General features: G+C 42.7%; 1 protein-coding gene and 1 long non-coding RNA gene across 2 annotated transcripts in view; one reads left to right on the forward strand and one right to left on the reverse strand.

Annotated features, from left to right (window-relative positions):
• The window catches only part of Dnai3 (dynein axonemal intermediate chain 3), a 64626-nt gene that overhangs the window by 22528 nt on the left and 22107 nt on the right, over positions 1–19991 (reverse strand). Inside the window, exons 8-16 of the mRNA XM_052731491.1 lie at positions 18225–18341; positions 16507–16697; positions 15566–15690; positions 12927–13016; positions 11087–11173; positions 9403–9531; positions 6858–6931; positions 4585–4810; positions 2973–3060 (exon numbers count right to left, since the gene is read on the reverse strand). Of these exons, the coding sequence (XP_052587451.1) occupies positions 2973–3060; positions 4585–4810; positions 6858–6931; positions 9403–9531; positions 11087–11173; positions 12927–13016; positions 15566–15690; positions 16507–16697; positions 18225–18341 (1127 nt within the window). The remainder of the gene's footprint in view (positions 1–2972; positions 3061–4584; positions 4811–6857; positions 6932–9402; positions 9532–11086; positions 11174–12926; positions 13017–15565; positions 15691–16506; positions 16698–18224; positions 18342–19991) is intronic.
• The window catches only part of LOC128106172 (uncharacterized), a 31791-nt gene that overhangs the window by 2751 nt on the left and 9049 nt on the right, over positions 1–19991 (forward strand). The window contains exons 2-3 of the long non-coding RNA XR_008216612.1: positions 12943–13076; positions 13358–13566. This is a non-coding gene — a long non-coding RNA (uncharacterized LOC128106172). The remainder of the gene's footprint in view (positions 1–12942; positions 13077–13357; positions 13567–19991) is intronic.

Consider the following 19991-nt stretch of genomic DNA (forward strand, 5'->3'; position numbering starts at 1 on the left):
TGAAATACCACAACCAAAAGCAAGTTGGGAGGAAAAGGTTTATTTCCCTCACAGTTCCATATAATAGTTCATCATTTAAACCAGTGAGGGCAGGACCTCAAACAAGGCAGCAACCTGGAGGCAGGAGCTGACGCAGAGGCCATCTCAGGTTCTACTCAAGTCCAGGAGTTCAAGACTAGCATCAGCAATAAAAGCAGGTAGAACAGACAGACAGACAGATGCATGTACACATGTGCACACACAAGTGTGCACACTTGCACACACTCAGTGCTTTCCAAACTGAACCAGAGAATTCTGTTGCGACACTTGTGTCCTGATGGTTTCAGTACAGGCTATCTCTCCTACAGCAATTATAAGCTTCCATCCTGGAGGTTTCATTAGCTGAATTCTTTTTACAAATCAAGCAATTCTAGAAGACAACTCCCCCTCTCCCAAAGGTTTCCTATTTCTCAGGGTTATAGATGATGGTTATAGGGTTGGGGATGGAACAAAAATTAGACTCAGTATTCTCCTTAAGAATGGATAGGTATAGGATATTAAGGCAGATTATTGTGTATACTAGGAAACTAATTTAGTAAAGTATCAACTTCAGATAATTTGTGTTGCTATGGATTCTTATATATTGATATAAATGTAAACTATTTTTATATTCATATTTAAGATAATTTGTAAATTAATACAAATTCAAAACTATAATTTCCATATTGTACACATATTTCCACTCCTATCTGAAATATTTTGTATATTGATACAAATGTAAAATTATATTTGTCGTACTGTATGTATGTTCTACCTCTGTTTAGGATATTTTGTATATTGATACATATTGTTGTCATATTGCATATTGCGCTATACATTTCTACCTCTGTTTAAGATATTTTGTGTATTGTCACAATTTTGAGGTCATTGTCCTTTTTTTTTTTTTTTTTGGTTTTTCGAGACAGGGTTTTCTCTGTGTAGCTTTGGAGCCTGTCCTGGAACTTGCTCTGTAGCCCAGGCTGGCCTCGAACTCACAAAGATCTTCCTGCCTCTGCCTCCCGAGTGCTGGGATTAAAGGCATGTGCCACCACAGCCTGGCGGTCATTGTCCTTTTACTGTACATTTGCTTATAGACTATTTACCTTGTTTATATAAGCCTTAGTCCTTAAGTTATTTAGCTAGATAAGACTTACAGAATTATAGCCACCCATGCTTGTCATTTCTATAGTTATATAGTTAGGTTGTCCAGATTTACAGATACATAGATCAGATGGACAGGTAATCTTCAAACACGTCATAGACCTAGAGAATATGGCATTTAAATAATATGACGTGAGACACCATTGCTCCTGACAGCACCAATCTGATCCTTAGAGAATGTTGGGCTTTTCAGACACTCAGTTTGGAAATTTGTCTTCTTCCTGGAGCATAGTGGCCTACTGGGCAAAGAACAGCCCTTGTCTCGACTGCTGACAATATGAATGCTGTCCTTTCCAGATGAGCAAGACACAAGGAAAAGCAACTGAACTCTGCCAAGAAAGGATAAGATGGTCTTTCAAAATTCCTGCTTCTAAAAATGGTTTCTCAGATATTCTAGGCCTGGAACCAAATTAGATATCCTAACAGTGCTGAGAAACTTTAGGTGACTGTCCAGGCTTCCAGCTGTCTCTGTCTATTCTCGAAATATTTCCCATGCTTGCATGCATTTCCCATTTTCTCAGGTATTATTATATTCCTTCTCAGGTCTTTGATGGGGTTGAAGACTAGATAGTTACAGTTACAATCTTCTCGTATCTTAGCTAGAACATACTAAGTACTAGATTCAGATTCTTCAGGATAAGACAGCTTTTGGAATAATCTCTCTAACATACCATTTACCTGTGTTCTAGACATCTCTGGATTTTAGTATGTATCTCTTGTTTGATGTTGTTCTTGTTGGTTGTAGTTCCATTTTGCTTAGGTCATTACCCATTATTTCTCCTTGACAATACTTAATAATCATTCCTATTGTATATATAATTATGGTGATACTTTATTTGTGCTGAAATGTGATTTTATTTGTATGTTAATAAATAAAGTTGCCTGGGGGTCAGAGCTAATAGCAAGCCATAGCAGAAGTCTGGCAGTGGTAGCACACGCCCTTAATCCCGATCACATGACAGGCAGATCTCTGTGTGTTCAAGGACACCACCAGCATGGAGACACACGCCTTTAATCTCAATACCAACCATAGAGACCTGGAGGTCTGTATAGACAGGCAGTGATGAGGAGGATGTGGACGGGTTTACAACCAATGAGAAGGCAGAACAGAAACTCAATAAAAAGACAGATACACAGGAAGTAGGTCTCTTTCTCAGGGGAAGGACGGCAGTGGCAGCGGATAGTAAGAAGGCGGTTTTAGTCTCAGCTCTTCGCTACTGCTCTGACCCCTTGGGCTTTTAACTCTGCATTTGGCTCTGTGTTTCTTATTTAATAAGACTGTTACATCTGCATATAATAATCATTCCTATTGTATATAATTTTGTGTTAAGTTAGAACTTTCTTATTTAGACAAAAGGGGGAGATGTAGTGGGTGATTGTTTGAGCCATGCCCTGAAGCACCACCCCTCATGAGGTAGCAGGTAACTGTTACATCTGCCTATGACCTTGAGGTATATGCCCCTGGGGTGTGGCTGCTGGGGTACCCTTAAGACCTGGGATGTACATATGCGCTCTCTTTGCTACCTCCTGGTTTTGGAGGCTGGAATGGACCAGGGTAGAGCTCGTCAGAGAACAGCATTGGACTGTGCTTCACCATTCCAAGATCCTGCAACAAATTCCTTTATTCTGTTTTGTGAGTTAACCCCTAAATAAATCGCTTTGTTCATTAAATAGATTCTGTGGATTGCTAGCGATATAACCACAATAGACTGTTCTAGTAAGTAACTCACCTTAGACATGAATGGATATGAATGTTCCAAATGCGCTTTTAATGGGCAAAGGCAGTTAATTACCTTGCATTTTGCAAAGAAAAGGGTCTTCACCCAGGCTCAATTTGGTTGGACAGTGGTCTAAACTTGTTTCACCCTTAGACAGTTTTATCTGTTGGAAGAACATTAAAAAAAAGAAATATTCTTAGGAAACCCTTAGATTTTTTTTCTTTGCCTGTTTCTTCTGCCCCCAGAGTGTAAGAACCTTACCTTTTATTGCTCCCCCTCCTTTATCCCAGGTCTTTTCCCCATAGAAAGCACCTAATCTGTATTTCTAAAGCCAGGCTTCCAAGGGAAGCTTGCCTGGGGACATAGTTCCCAGGCCCGAAGTATTATTTTCTCTCTTTATATGTTTTATACTATATTCTAAAACTCACCTTTATGAGTTGTAATGTAAAATAATGATTCAGTTCTCTGATCCCTAAATCCTTCAGTAGAGTGAGGCTTCAGAAAGGGACCTGGCATCTACCTGAGTGTCTGCTGGTCCCATCAGGGACAATTTTACCCTGAATGATAGATGTGGCCCTGTGCCTACATCACGCGTTCATGGCCAGAATGATAAATGGCCATTCAGTTTCTTTCTCCATGGATCTGCCCCCAGTTTTCTCCCTCGGGATGTTACATATCCCCTTGCTTTTGTCCTTTGGAACATTTGCATATTCATTTTGCTTTAACTGTTCACATCTCAGTAAATCTTACCACAGACAATTTCTTTTTTCTCTAAAAAATTCTTTTAGTTTTATTTTATTTTATTTTTTTTGTATGGGTGTTTGGCTTGTATGTATGTTTGTGCACCATGAGCATGCTTGGTGCTCACGGGCATCTGATGCCCTGGGACTGTCAATGATGGTTGTGAGCCTCCATGTGGGTGCTGGGAATTGAAACCATATCCTCTGCAAGAGCAGCAACTTCTCTTAACCACTGAGCCATCTCTCTAGCCCCTACCCCAGACAATTACTAATTCTCTTTCCTGTTCTTTCTCGGTTATTTCAGAAATTGTCTCACCCCTCCAAGCTCCTTCCCTGGGAGCAAACATCCAGTAATGTCAATGTGATATTCATAAATCAAAAGAAAAGATAAATATTAAGTTTGGAATTAGAATTACACATTCTAAAGAAAGACCCCTACACACTTCCCACATGTCCCCATCTGCCACTATGCTATTCTGAAGGCGAATTGCTGACTCAAGTCTAATACGGATGACTTCTTACTCAATGACTTCTCTACTCTGTTTGGTCAGCAGTATTATAGTATCATTTCTTACTACTTATATTCAAAATGTGCAGTTTTTTTTCTATGGAAGTAGGGAAAATTAACTTTCCTGGGGTCACCTGAGTAGCTACCGATTTTTAAGGAAACAATGTACAGCTAAAGAATCATCACACAACTGTTTCTAAATTGTAGCTTGCTTACATGGGAAATACCAATCCCTAGTTCGCCGCGATTTGGGTATCTGTTTGGGTCTAGGTAAGCATCAATCACCCTCAGTCAGAAGTTTATTGGTTGAATGAACGAATTCATGAATATTGAGGTCCTGTGTTAATCTGAATCATTCTTCATGTGGAGGGTGGGTGCGTGGGTGTGATCTATGCAGAATGTGTAGTGTATGGGAGGGAACCAAGGCCATGCTACTTACTCTAGACAGGGGCTTCCAGGAGAGATCCAGGTGCAAGAAGGTCGATGGCACATCAAAGGGAATTTCAATGGTTTCTTCTTTCTTCTTCTCCGTTGTTGGTTGTTGGGAGTTTGTGTGGTTGTTGGTTGTAGTTATGGCTGTGGTTGTGCTTGCGGCGGCGGCTGTGGTGGCGGGGGCAGCTGTGCTTGCAGGTTTTTGAGGTCGAATATCCCAAAAACATATTGTACTAAAAGAAAGCTCATGTTGTTTGTTTTTGTTGTTGTTGTTACTTAATTAAGAACAAGTAAGAGGTCCGATGTTAAGACACCCTGGTGGCTACATGTTAACGTGGTAACTTCCTAACATTTCTGAAACTAAACTTTAATGAAATGAGACCATTCTGCACTTCATTTTATAAAAGATTTGATTTTTAACGATATGCATTTGTGTGCGGCTGAATGTGACTTTGTGCATGGGAGTGCATCATCTGAAGAGAGCCTCAGATTTCCTGGAGCTGGAGTTATGGGAGGGGTGAGCTGCCTCGTGTGGGTGCTGGGAACTGAACCTGGGACCTCTTCCAGAGCAGTCAGTACACCGAGTCACCCCTCCAGCACCATGTTTCACAATTTATTAAATTATACCATGCCTATGGGTGTTAGATTTCCTTTGTCTTGATGGTAATACATGGGAATTCGGTTTGGAAACTGGTGACTTTAAAAAGGAATGTAAGTGCTTTATTAAGATACAACTCATATGTAATAAGTTCATCCATTAAAAACATATAATTTTAATGGTGGCTGTTACAGTCCCCAGCACCTTCTCTTGGACCCCACAGCTTCTGTTTCTGCCAGCTTCCCTAGCACAGCATGTCATTAACTCTGTCCCAGCCAAAGAGTTTTTGTTTTTGGTTTTTGGATTTTTGAGTCAGGGTCTCACTATGTAGTTCTAGTTGTCCTGGAACCCAGTATGCAGACCAAGCTTGCCTCAAACTCACAGAAGTCTACTTACCTATGCCTCTCAAGTGCTGGGATTAAAGATGTGTGTTACCACATCCAGCTTCAAAGATTTAAAAAAACATAAACCTCATGATATAGCTCAGGCTGGACTTAATCCATAATTCTCAGGCTTCAGTCTTTTGAGTGCTTTGATTATGAGCTACAAAGCCATTTTTTTTTTTTTTGGTTTTTCGAGACAGGGTTTCTCTGTGTAGCTTTGCGCCTTTTCCTGGATCTTGCTCTGTAGACCAGGCTGGCCTCGAACTCACAGAGATCCTCCTGCCTCTGCCTCCCGAGTGCTGGGATTAAAGGCATGCGCCACCACCGCCCGGCTACAAAGCCATTTTTAATAGCATTTTTTTCCTGGTATTTGGAGTCTAGATAAGCATTACTTCTCTAGATAAGTATTAAATTTCCTATATTGTTATGAATTATTAATTCTATAAATGGGCAAATGTAATTTTATCTAAATGAATAGCTTCCAACATGGCCATCAAGTTACAACAATGTTCTTCTGCCTTGAAGAAGTCTTCCTGTTACACGTGACGACCCTCATATCTTTGAGATAGACTGAATGTAAACGACATATACCATAGATTTACAAATGTGGGGTATGAAGAAGCAGAAACACTATGGATAATGCTGTGTACTGATAGCAACGGCAACACATAGTTAACTGTTTTCTAAAACTATTCTTTACTATTACCATGATTACTATGACCATTATTATTATCACTGTGCGCACGACATGTCTGAGCATAGACCTGGCATGCCATGTGCATGTGTGGCAGTCAGCAGATAACTGCTGAGAGCTGGCTCTCTCCTTCCACCCTGGGTTCCGAGACTCTAACTCGGGTTGTCAGACTTTTCTGCCAAGGGCTTTTACCAGCTGAGCCTTCTTGCTGGCTCCTATTTTCTTGTTGTTTCCAATTTTATCCCCATAAGAAGCTCTTTTTTGTTTTTGTTTTTGTTTTTTTTTTTTTTTGGAGTTTTTTTGGCCCGGAACTTGCTTTGTAGACCACTTGGCTTCACACTCACAGACCCTGCCCTGTTGAAGCCTCCTGAGTGCTGGGATTAAAGGCACACACCACACTGCTCCAAGTCAAGGTTTCTTTTGTTTCAGATGCCAGCGACACCCTTAGCAGCGATAGTCTATACAATTCTCCTTCAGTTACATTAGGTTAATTGCTGTAGTAACGGTTATTGAATGAGTGAAAAGAAACATTGGTTTTAGGAGCATCAAAGAGAAAAGAGCATGGCTTGTGAAGGGTTCCAGGAAATGTTTGAAGTGAAACTTACCAATCTGCTGAGCATGTGACGAGCTGACAATTTATTCCACTCCGATTTTCAAAGACAGAGCCCATTCTGTTAATCTATTTAAAAATTTTTAAGAAAAGAAAATTCTGTAAACTAACAGTAGTAGGTTCCCTCTAAGGCTGCCTCTGATCTTCTCTAGCCAGCTGCATTTCACTATATATACATATATGATTTCCAAAGCATAAAAACTATTATTAAAAAAGTAAATTCTGAGGCCTTGCCCTCTTGTGGGTGAGAGCAGGGGGTGGGTTGGGAGAGGAAGGCTGGTGGGGTGGGAGGAGGGAAGAGGGGGATCTTTGATTGGTGTGTAAAATGAATGAAAAATTTTCTTAATAAAAAAAATAAAAACAAATGACAGCAGAAAAAGGTAAGTTCTGAGTAGCTAGAAACGATTTTTCTCATAGCTATTTTTCTTTTAAATTTTCTTCTTTTAAAAACTTTGTTAAAATATCCTTAACACTATCATGGATGTTTGAAATCTGGGTTTTAAGACCAAATACAACCCTACTTTGAATTCTTATAAACTTTCTGTTCACAGAAATATTTTTATATGGTTTTAATTAGGATGCATATAAACATTGATTCTCAAATTTTTCAACTCACATAGCCTGAATTTTACCTGCATATTCACAAATTATTTTAAATGTTTTGTAAAATGTAGATAATATACATCGCTTTATTATTCACTGGTTTTAGAAATACAGGCTCTTTCAGTTTTTTACTATCAATTGTTGAGCCTAACAAATGTAGATTTCAGGAGACTATTAAACAGGAAAGCTCGCCGGGCGGTGGTGGCACACGCCTTTAATCCCAGCACTCGGGAGGCAGAGCCAGGCAGATCTCTGTGAGTTCGAGGCCAGCCTGGTCTACAGAGCGAGATCCAGGAAAGGTGCAAAGCTACACAGAGAAACCCTGTCTCGAAAAACCAAAAAAAAAAAAAAACAAAAAAACAAAAAAAAACAACAGGAAAGCTCAGGAGAAAAGGGGCTAAGTCTCAAATAGGAAACGGATGCTGGCCAGGCATAGTGCTGTGTGCCTTTAGTTCCTGGTCTACATAGAGACTTCCAGAACAGCCAGGGCTACATAGAGAGACCCTGTCCCCCTAAACCCCAGGATTAAAAACAAGGAGAATAAAAGACAAAAGGAAACTGATGGTGTCCACTGTCAAATTACTGGCACAACTCTGCAAGCACACAGAGGCTCTTCAGGGCCCGCCCACAGTCCTAGGAGGTCCAAAGTCCCCACTAACTACTTGTTAAGGAGCCTAAAGGGTTTGTAGGCAACTTGTCACGGCCGCTCTCTCAAATGTGTATGGAAACATGACTGTCTTGATTGGGTAAATGAGCAAAATAGTGTACAGTGATGGGTTTCCAGTGGGCTGAGTGAGAAGGAGATGCCGCACCCAATCCCGTAGACGTCACACTGGCCAGGCAACTGCAGACCAGGCTGACCCACCCTCAGCTCCCAACCCTTTCTGGTTGGTGCCGAATGTCAACTTCCATTGGATCTGATAGTTTAAGAATTTATCTTTCTACTGAGGCCACTCTGAGGGTATCAGAGATTTACCACTCTAGGGCCTTACATTTTAAAGATTTAGAACTCTGTCCTAATGATTATCTTTGTCAACTAGACACAGCCTCTTGTGTCTAGAATCAACACAGAGGAAAGCCTTGGCTGAGGAATTGCCTAGATCCAGTTGGAAATTACCTTATTACTTGGTACCTGAGGTTCCAACCCATTGTGGATAGAACCATCCCTAAGTAGCTGATTCTGGGCCTACTGTATAATGGTGGGCCGAGGTGGTGCATGTCTTTAATCTCAACACTCGGGAGACAGAGGCAGGTGGATCTCTGTGAATTCGAGGCCAGCCTGGTCTACAGAGTGAGTTCCAGGACAGTGAAGGATACACAGAGAAACACTGCCTGGAAAACAAACAAAAAAGAAAAACAAAAAAACCCCAAGAAAGCTAAGTATGAGCCCAAGAAGGAGCTAGTGATGGAGTTAGCAAGTGTTCCTCCACGGTTCCTGCTTCAAGTTCCTGCCTTGTCTTCTCTCAAGGATGGACTTGGACATGTAAGCCAAGTAACCCCTTCCCGCTCCTAAGGTTTTTTAGTCAGAGCATTTTATTACAGTGACAGAAAGGAAGCAAGAGCAAACTCCTAAACCACGGTACTATTCCAGAAGCTTGGAAAACGTATTTTATAAACTAAACAGGAATGTGGCTAGCTCAGTTGGTGGCTGCTAAGTGTGCCCAGAACCCTGGTTTGACCTCCAGCAGTCCCACATACCCTGGGCACGGTGTACATATACTCGGGAGGTGGAGACAGGAGAGGCAGAAATTCATGGCCATCCTTGACTACATAGTAAGTTCAAAGCCAGTCAGGGATACATGAGACATTGTCTCAACCTAACAAAACAAATCTAACAGAATTTGGGCTGGTGAGATGGCTGGGTGTTTAAGAGCACTGACTGCTCCTCCAGACAGACAAGGTTTGAGTCCCAGCACCCATCAGCCATCAGCACTCACCTCAAAGGAGTCTGGCAGCCAGTGTATATCTGTGATTACTTTCCTATGTCCGTTTTCTATTGAAGACACCGCACAGTGTCTGATGTACATCGCTTCCTTATTACTGTCTGGTTCAAGGAGGAACATAGGCTAGAGAAATGTCAAAAGAAAGTTACATTGCAGAGCGCTGATGGGTGAACTCCACTTTACTGGCTATTGCTGTTAAAATGGAAAAACCCAGAGTTGTATCAGTTAAGGGAAGACACAAATTAGTGTTTCAGTATACCACATATTTAGTAACACTTACCAACTCTCCCTTTCAATATAGTGTGATCTCTGAACTACACAAGGAAAATGGACCCAATCTATTCTTGAAGGAGTGTTTCCATGGGTACAGGGATGTAGACATCTTACCACTCCTCAGCGAGAGCCCTATGGATCCCAAGGCTGGAGAACGGGGACTGGAGGGATGTGTGATACGGAGGATAAGTACTGACCTGGAGGCTGACTGCTCTTCCCAGTACTCCTAATGGAATCCACAGCCTCACAGAACCATAATGTATTCTTTTAATTTAAGATTTGCACTACTTAATTTATTCTGTACGTGTGCACATGTGTGTGTGTGTGCCTGAGTGTAGAAGTCAGAGGATAACTCTTGGGAGTCAGCTCTCTCCTTCCACCATGTGGGTCTCAGGGATGGGACTCCGGTCATCAGGCTTGGGGACAGGTGCTCTTACCCACTGTCACTCTCTCATCTTATACATGCGAACCGATTCTCGGAGAGGTGAGGTGGCGCATCCAAGCTCCTAGCCTGTGCGACAGCACCTGGATACCCAGACTTCCTGTCCTTCTGTCCTGGGCTCCTTCAACAGCGTCACTTTAGACACATTATTTGCTTCCTTCATTTTCTTTAACAATAAACACAGCAACACAACCCCATAAAATCCTGCATTGCCAAAGAAGCTTGTTTTGCTGTGTCCTTAGTAAACACCCCCATACAAAGTGATTCAGGACATGCCTGCAAGCAGATGTGAAGGTAGTAAAACAAAATTATTGCTGTGTTTCTCACTGAGCTTTAAAGAGCTTAGTGAATCTGTTATATGCATTTTGATAAACTCTGGAATGGTTAGAAGCGTCCTTGTGAGTGAGAAGCTAGAGACAGCCAACCTTGAGTCCTTGAGTGAGTGAGAGGCTAGGGACAGCCAACCTTGAGTCCTTGTGAGTGAGAGGCTAGGGACAGCCAACTTTGAGTCCTTGAGTGAGTGAGAGGCTAGGGACAGCCAACCTTGAGTCCTTGTGAGTGAGAGGCTAGGGACAGCCAACTTTGAGTCCTTGAGTGAGTGAGAGGCTAGGGACAGCCAACCTTGAGTCCTTGTGAGTGAGAGGCTAGGGGCAGCCAACCTTGAGTCCTTGTGAATGAGAGGCTAGGGGCAGCCAACCTTGAGTCCTTGTGAGTGAGAGGCTAGGGGCAGCCAACCTTGAGTCCTTGTGAGTGAGAGGCTAGGGGCAGCCAACCTTGAGTCCTTGTGAGTGAGAGGCTAGGGGCAGCCAACCTTGAGTCCTTGTGAGTGAGAGGCTAGGGGCAGCCAACCTTGAGTCCTTGTGAATGAGAGGCTAGGGGCAGCCAACCTTGAGTCCTTGTGAGTGAGAGGCTAGGGGCAGCCAACCTTGAGTCCTTGTGAATGAGAGGCTAGGGGCAGCCAACCTTGAGAATGGCCTTTTTGCTTCTGCTGCCGCCCGCCTTGATGTTTTCTATGCGGTCTGCGTGTGACGTGATATCCCACAGGACAATCTAAAACAGAGAGAAATGTTAGCACAGCATTGTCAGGACATAGAGAATTGGGTCTGAGAGGTGGCTTTTTAGGAAGCGATTGGTATACAGCCTGAGAAAAATCAGTCACCTTAGGGCGTAATCAGATCTAGCCTGTAGCCTACGTAACTGACAACTTGTAGAACAGATACTGAAGAGAATGTTTTTGTCTCTCCATCAGTATCCCCAACTCTCTGTTTCATATTCATGTTATCAAATGCTGTTATTGAGTAAATAAATGTCAGACAAATATTATGCACTTCCCCATACTTTGGTAAGATTTTGTCCTTTCTGCTCTGAATATAGGTATAGCTGCTTCAGACCTGGGGAGAAACAGAATTTACCCAGATTCTCAAGAATTAATCATGGGGGAAGAAAAGCAGACAAATTATCTTAATTGCCTCTAATGGCTAACTCAGAATTTGTATGTTACTTGGATGATCATTCTCTTAAGAACAAGAACAAAGTAGAATACGCAACACCAAGCGTGAGTTGTTTCCAGTGACGGAATGCCAATGTTGGGGAATCATGAGTGATTCTATTATACAGTGGCCTTCTAAAATATTCTGAAACAAAGTCAGACCATTTTTGTCACAAATGCAAAGGCACTTCAGGTTTTCTTGGCTTAGGAAATGGCTCTGGGTGATTACCACGATCGCAGTAGCTGTTAGACAAAAGCCAGGGACCTATTCGTTTTCCTGATTTTCCTGTTGTTCTGGAGAAATACACCTGGGAGCTGCTGCTGTGTGAATCTAAACTAAGCAAGCTTCTCAGCCACATACAGAAAGAACAGACACCTCCATTGGATTGTATTAATTGGGATCGGGTCTCATGTAGCCCAGGCTGACCTCTAACTATCTATGTAGCCAAGGATGGCCTAAAACTCAGGATCTTCCTGCCTCCACCTCCCAAGTGCTGGGAGTGCAGGTGTGTGCCACCATTCTCTGGGGGATCGAATTCAGGGCTTTGCACATGCTGGGTAACCCTCTCTAGCTACATCCTGTGCCCTAAGTGAAGTTTCTAACAGTCAAACTCACTGGATTGAAATAACTCAGAGCTTAGATCATAGAAAGGCTGTAAAGGTTTTTATTTTGCTTCCCCAATACAACAATATTGGAGGGTAGAATCTCAATGTGGTATAAATTAAATGTCTTAGAAGAAAAATAAAGGAAATGTAGTGCCAAGTACATCCCAATGATGTATGTGTATTTTCCAGTGAATCTCCACTTCCATTCTGCATTATTTAGTAACTCCTACATAGCATCCGGGATATTCAAGCAATGGTCTCTTTCCTAAGAGGTAGCGATGCTTGCAGCTTGCTCTATTGGTTAATTTTTATTGTCAGTTTGACACAAACTAGAGTTATCTGGGAAGAGAGAGGAATTCCCCAGGTCAGACTGGCCTGTGGGCATGTCCATGAGGCATGAGTTTCTTGATTGTTAACTGATGTAAAAGGGCCCATCTTCACAAGTCAATCCCTAGGCAAGTGGGTCTGGGCTGCATAAGTGAAAAAAGATAGATTTAACTGAGTTTTGTTATTCTGACTGAATTACCCTATGAACACTTCAAGTGCCAATACCATGTCTGATATATCTTTCTACTCAAGTCCTGACAGAGTGATTGACATATGGCCAACATGCCTTCCCTGTGCCACACTGAACCCCTAAGCTCTAAAGTTATCAAAATCAAAACTTCTTACAGCATCAGTAAACATCTGAAGACAATTCCTAATTACCTGTCCATTTATGCAGCCTCCAGCGATGATATTAGGGTCACTCGGACAGAACTCGAAGCAGAAGATGTCATCGGGGCTCTCCAGCATCAACTAAAGTCAACCCCATGAGTCAAAAGAAAAGAACAAGAAAACCTATTAAACAATACTGAGGTGGGTAGAAGTCTAATTTTGTAGCTGTCTGTAAGCCATGCACATTTGAGCCAGTCCTCAGAGGCACTTTTGTTGAATTTTATCATGGACCTTGGTCCCACAAATGAGACTAGTGGGTAAGCTCCCTCAGAGATCTAGTTCCTTCTATTATCCACCCAAGGGATATATAATTATTGGGGCATGTTATCATATTTAAAACAAAAGAAAATGCAATTGGTGTTTTTGAAGAGTGAAGAGGATAAACTCTGTGAGGATATGATATTTGTCTTTCTTCTCTACAGTATCTACTCAGGCACATAGTGGACAGTCAAGAAGAAAATTCCCTGAGTGGGAGAATCTGGAAGTAATGTTGGTAAATATTTCAAAATTTAAAACAGTATGAAATACAGAAGATGAAAAGTATGCATGAGGGAATCATTAAGTTAACATCACCACCAGGCAAGACAGCGCACGGCTGTTGTTTTCTACAGCGGCAAAAGCTAGGCCCCAGGTAAAGTTTTCCAACTGGATTTTTCTTTCCTTTCTTTGAGAAGGGTCCCTCTATGTAGATTTGGCTGTCCAGGAACTCACTGTGTGGACCAGGCTGGCCTCACACCTACAGAGATCCACCTGCTTCTGCACCCTGAGTGCTGGGATTAAAGGCTCACACTACCATACCTGGCCCAACTGGATTTTTATAAAACTAAATTATTTTAGTTTATGGCACTTTCTGGACTTTAGAGAGAGCTCTATTTTTGAAAGTAAAAATACTAATACTATCATAGTTTTGATTAGAAAATGTAAATCACTTGTATTATCCCTTAAAAAGTATCTATTTTTTTTGTGCATGTGCATATGTGTGTGGCATGTGTATGGGTGTATGTATATGTGTGTTCATAAGTATGTGTGTATGTATGTGTGTGTGTGTGTAGTGTATGTGTAGTGTATGTGTGTGTGTGTGTGTAGTGTGTGTAGGGCAGAGGTTGATGTCAATCGTTCTCCGACTTATCTAGTGAGATAGGGTCTCTCAGTAGAACTCAGAGTCAGTTCAGCTAGTTCACCTGTCTTTAGTCATCCAACTTGTCCCAAGGTCCCCTACCTCAGTCTCCAGAGCACTGGCATTCCAGGAGGGCTACCACAGCCACTCAATAACTACATGGGTGCTGGGGATCTGAACTCAGGTCCTCACTCTCGCCTGCTTTACCCACAGCATCATCTCCACAATCCATGCTTGCCCTTTTCAAGCTGCTCTTTAAAATAGAGGTGAGAAAAGTCATTTAGCATCCTAACAGACTAGACATTCAGCTGCACTTCTGTGGCAGAGTGGAGAGCACCAGGACGTTGCCCTCTCAGGAGACGGGCCTGCACTAGTTTGGGGTAAAGTAAGTGAAAGGCTAGCGATCTAGCCCTCTGATTTCTGAATGTATAATAGGTACAGTCCCCTAGAACAAAACTGCCCTACTCCAGATGTGGTGAAGAAGGAAGCTAAGACTCATCAGAGAAGGCCTTTATTCCACAGTAATTAAGACCCTCAGAGGAGTGGAGTGTTATTACATTGAAGATCGTTGAAATAATATAATGCAAACAGCACCTTGTAGTAAGAACTCTTACTGAGAAGAAAATGGAAACAAGAAATGAATCCAGCCGTCAGTCTCGTTTTACATGGCTTGATAAGGGGGTGGGTTTGAGTGTGTGGGGGTGTGTATGTGCTCATGCTCAGGTGTGTTTTGCTTAAACTATTTAAAGTCTGGAAAGTTGAATATACAGTTCCAAGTTTGGGACCCGCTTGATGATTGGCTGCCACTAAATGAGAGAGTTGAAAAAAGGATCCTGCACTTTATTGTGGGAACATGGTTCCCAGTACTCTCCCACACAGTTATTCTTGCTCACTATCACCCCCTACTGGTGATCGTCAGAATTGAGGAAATTCTTAGGAAGCTGAAAACCTATCTGCATTTGAACATCTCAATATTTAAACAAGACCCATCAAAGAGCTGCGTGTGTGCGTACATGCACATATGTGCAGTTGCATGCATGTCTGTGTGTAGGGTAGCGATCAGGGGTCCTCAATTGCTTCTTTACCTTATGTTTTGAGACAGAGTCCTTTCTGAACCTGAAGGTCACTAATTGGCCTGGATTGACTGGCCAATGAGCCCTAGAGACCCCCCATCTCCCATCCCAAGCACTGTGGTTACAAATATGACAATCAACGCGGCTTTTTACATGGCTTGTGAGGACCTGAACTCAGTCTCCGAGCTTTCATGGCAGATACTTTACAGTGAGCCATCCCCCCAGCTCCAAGAGCTCTGTTTTCTCAAATTGACTTGTCCAATAGACTTTCAATGGAATAACTGTAAAGTTTAGCTCTGCTCAGATGGCAAGCAGCAAGGAAAGAAATCCTATTTTCTAAGCGTTTACAACATTAGGAGAATTTGCAGTTAAAATTGCTCTAAAGACATGATGACGTGGTATTTGCAAAAGTTAAGCTTTCAGTGCTCCGTCCTTGTTACCTGAGGGTGTATGGGGTCAGAGAAACTCCAGAAGAGAAGCAATGATGGTTGTAGCAGTAGTTTCCCCGAGAAGTGGACTCTCTCTTCGTAGGAGAGACGCACAGCCACCGATACGACTATGAGCCCTGGTTGAAATACACGTGCGAAGTGGTCAGCAGCCAAGGTCCACAGAGAGGCCTCTGCCTGTGCCTGTCCTGGTAGTAGACTTGACGTTGTAGGCATGAGTCGCATGCCACTCAGCACTGAAAATGTAGCTGTTTCAAACTGAGATGTGTGGTTAGCATGGACAGCTTCCTTGGAAGGCTTGTTACTAAAAATAAGACTTGATTTTATTTTTAATTGTGTGTATATGTGCCTGTCTCTCTGTGGTGTGTGTTTATGAGTGTGGGGACCATGGGGACCAGTCGGAGGTGTCAGATCCCCCAGAGCTGGAGTTACAGGTGTTACAGGTGAGCCACCCGATGTGGGTGCGGGGCATGAGCTTTGGTCTCCTACAAGAGCAGTATGTTCTTTTGACCACTGAGCCATCTGTCCAGCCTTCAAGAAATATTTTTAATAAGAAAAATGCCAGTGAGGAGGAAGGAAGGGAGAGAGTGGAGACTTCTCTTTCCATGGCTACAACTGGACACGCTGATTGCTTTTCCTTTAGCTGTTGAACTCTTTGAAGATGTCTGTCCAGAGTGTTAGGGGCAGTGAATTTAGCGGCGGAGTCTGGCAGGCCCCAGGCAAAGACAGATTCTTCATTCACTGCCCCAGCAGTCGGGTGACCTGAACAAGCCTTTCCCCCAAGTGAGGTGTGGGAAATGCTTGCTTGGCAGGGGCCTGGCACTCAGCAAGTTTTATATGTTAAGTTGAAATCAATCTCATTTTCGATTTTATATATGAAAGTAAGACTTTTTCAAAGTCAGACCGAAAGGGAACCCCTGGCATTACTTTCTTACCATAGATGGTTGGGTGCCACGAGACGCAGGTGATCATCTTCTCCATGGTGCTGTGAAGGTCTGTAAAGGACTGGTACTCTTTCAGGTGGGTGTCAGTCTTGTCCCCAAAAGTGCTTTCTTCCTCTGCGAGGTTCTTCCAGTCATCGATAAATGTGTTCATGATTTCGTTCTGCTGCAGGGCTATTTCAACACTGTTTCATTTAAAAGAGAAGCAGCCAACAGGCTGGATGTTGGCATCCAGTGACATTGCCACTGCCATCACAGGCATGAAGATGGGCTCCAGATGTGTGTGCCCATCGGGACCATCACTGCTTATAACCCTAGGCTGGCACTGCATGAATCCCTTGGAAATATCTCTCACCATTTTCCTCTTTGGAAAATGTCTACACTTAGGTTTATTTTAGATAAAATAACTCACTTTTTAAAAAGGTGTTCACTGTTGTGGGACATTTTGGTGACACTCCCAAGACTGGCAATAAAGTTTACTTTGAATCAGAGGGCGGAGCTTGCTACTAGCTGACCAAAATCAGCCATAGAGGTTTTGGAGGACTGAGGACTGATAGAGAGACACAGGAAGTAGTAAGGAGGGGCTTAGGAAGGTGCTCATCCCTTTTTGGATGGAGGAAGGAGAGAGAGGTCTCAGCCACTTCCTCACCACTTTTCTGGTCAATTGTATGACATGTTTATCTAATTATTCTTTTATCACTAAAAACTCGGGAGTCAGATGAGGGGTGAAAACCTGATTGATCAGAGAAGCAGTGACCCCCTCTCTTTCTCCCTCCTCAGGCCAAAAGGCCTTTCTGAAGTCGCTTTACCGTGGCTTCTCTGAGCAATCAGGTTTTTACCCCATATCTGACTCCTGAGTTTTTATTGGTAAAAGAATAATTAGATAGATGCTTCAACTTACTCCTAGACCATAAGCACACTTCCCCAAACTTAAAAACATTAAATAACGATGAACAGTTTTAAAAAGGGAAGAAAACCAGTAATATTAGTATAGGTTTCTTATTTAGTCTGACCAGTACTAACTATCAGTTCTTATAGAAATGTTGTTCTTTCTTTTGGGTCTGGGTTCTCTCTCCTTGACAACAGGGAGGGAATCCCAGAAGTCCCTTCTTGTTAGAACATGGGCCTGCACTGCTCATCTCACAGGCCCTGCCTCCCTGCGGGTCTCTCTGGAACAGTGAAGAAGCTGTCTGTGCTGTGACTGGGCAGCTCTCAATTTACAGGATCCGGCTGCTCCGTACTTCTTGTCATATATTCTAGGCTGGACTAAATCATGTGATGCGAAACTTCCCTTTACTTCCATGAAAGGTATAAAAAGTCGGACCCTCCTTTGTATAAAGTCACCGTCAGCCACTGTGTAGAAAGCATCAATTAATTTTGTGTTTAGACTTTTATCTCACCCACAGCCTGTCATGTTCTGGCCTCAGGCATTCAGATAAGCAACAGTTAACTTAACTGATAATTTGGAATTAGGAAAACATCTTGGTACACTTGATTGTTCTTGCTATGTTTGGTACAGTCCTAGAAGGAGAGGCCCATGATAACTCAGCAGTAGAAGGGCAGGAATCACTGAGACTCATTCACTCACGTCCCACTGACAACTGTCCTCATACTCCTAAGAGTCACACAGGAAGCTGCTTCTTGAGACACCATTATTAAAAATCAGTGTGTGCATATTATGTTTATAAAGTTTTTAGTATGTACTTTCTTACCTTGTGGACACATTGTTGAGAAAATCAACCAAAGTCTTTGATTGTTCAAGGGCTTCTTTTTCCTCTTCTGAAAATTCTCTTGCATAATACTGCGTAGTAGCATTTTTAGGAAATGCCCTAATACATAAAAGAAAGTTGAATACCAAAACTTGGATCAGAGAAAAGCAAATATAGGCAATGTCAAGTTTAAAAAGTTTATTTCTGTGGCAGTGGTGCCAGAAGATTTATATCAAAATGTTTTACTTTGGTATTTTTTTCTTTCTCATAAAATTGATATTGATTCCCAAAGTCTATGTGCACATTTCTGCAACATAATAAAAAGGTCTTGGGAGCTAATAGGAGGTGGGGGAGGTCCCAGAGGGGCTAAGAAGGGGACACGGTCAAAGTACGTTATATCCTTATGAAACTCAGTACTGTGCACAGTGCATATACACTAAAAATAGCTTTAAAGGGTCTTATAGTGTAAACTTTTGTTTAGAAATCATTAAAAATATAGAAAAGTTGTAAGAAGGACATAACTATAAAGACATTCCTGTACATCCCTTATCCAGGTTCCCTAACTAATATTTGTCAAGTTTACTTAACTGTCTTTCTCTGTGAGTCAGTATTTGTAGTGTTTACTCTGTTCTCCCTCTTTTCTCTCTTCTTTCATCAACTCTCTCTCTCTCTCTCTCTCTCTCTCTCTCTCTCTCTCTCTCTCTCTCTCTCTGGCGTATGTGGGTGGTATAAGTGCGTCTGTTCAGGTCCACGTCTCTATGTGTAGGTGCACAGGAGTGCTGAGGTCGCAGAGGGTGTTGGGTACCCTGCTCTACCCTTGTGTGCCTTATTCCCTTGAGATAGTGTCTCTTTCTCTCAGCCCGGAGCTCACTGTTTCTCAGCCAGGCTGGCTGGCCAGCAAACCTCCCTGGGCAGCACGCCCATCACCGCCCTCCGTGGCGTTAGAGGTGTGAGTGCCACCGTGTACGGCTTTTTAAAGGAGTGTTGGGGTTTAAAACTTAGCTCCCCAGGCTTGCGCAGCAAGCATCTTACCTGCTGAGCTACGTACGGATCTAATCCTATAGCTGTGTGTCTAGACAAGCACAGCCCATTCCACTTCCTCAAGGGACATTCGGCAATGGTGTCACAATTGGGAAATGCTGCTAGGATCTAGTGGTAGGGTCCAGAAGCTGTTACATACTCCGTGAGGAACAATAAAACCCTCCCACTGCAGAGAATTACTTAGCTTCAAGTGCCAATCACAGGGAGGTGGGAGACCCTGCTCTAAGAACACAATGCCAGGGTTTGTTACATTAGGGCAGCACTGGCATCCCTGTCAATGGAGACATGTTTGATCTAGTTGACCCTCAGGGCTTGCCTCTGTTGTGAACACGTCACACTGTACTTCCGGGCTTCATCCTCAGTCTCACTCACGGGGTGAGCCTTGGATCCTAGGCCATTGAGCTGGGAGATGGTGGATGGCACAACTGTTATCATTGTGGACTCTGAGGGCAGGCTATCTGGTTTGAAGGCCTGATTCGATTGCTAGCCATGTGACTCTGAGCTAATTATTTAACCACTCTGAGCCTGTTTTCTTGTCTGTGAATGGAATTCTTCAAAGCATCTCAGAGTCACTGTCAGGGTGTGATATGTGAATAAATACGTGCAGGGCCTTGAAAAGACTGCCCAGCATGCTTAAAGTGCTTAGTAGGATCTTGGGTATTTAATCCATGTTTGCTGAACAAATATCCATAAATTGCTGCTGTGAGAGGCAAATGTACTGAATTTTAA

Source organism: Peromyscus californicus, unplaced genomic scaffold (assembly GCF_007827085.1).
Source record: "Peromyscus californicus insignis strain IS unplaced genomic scaffold, ASM782708v3 Scaffold_9__1_contigs__length_137607984, whole genome shotgun sequence".
Taxonomy (NCBI): domain Eukaryota; kingdom Metazoa; phylum Chordata; class Mammalia; order Rodentia; family Cricetidae; genus Peromyscus; species Peromyscus californicus.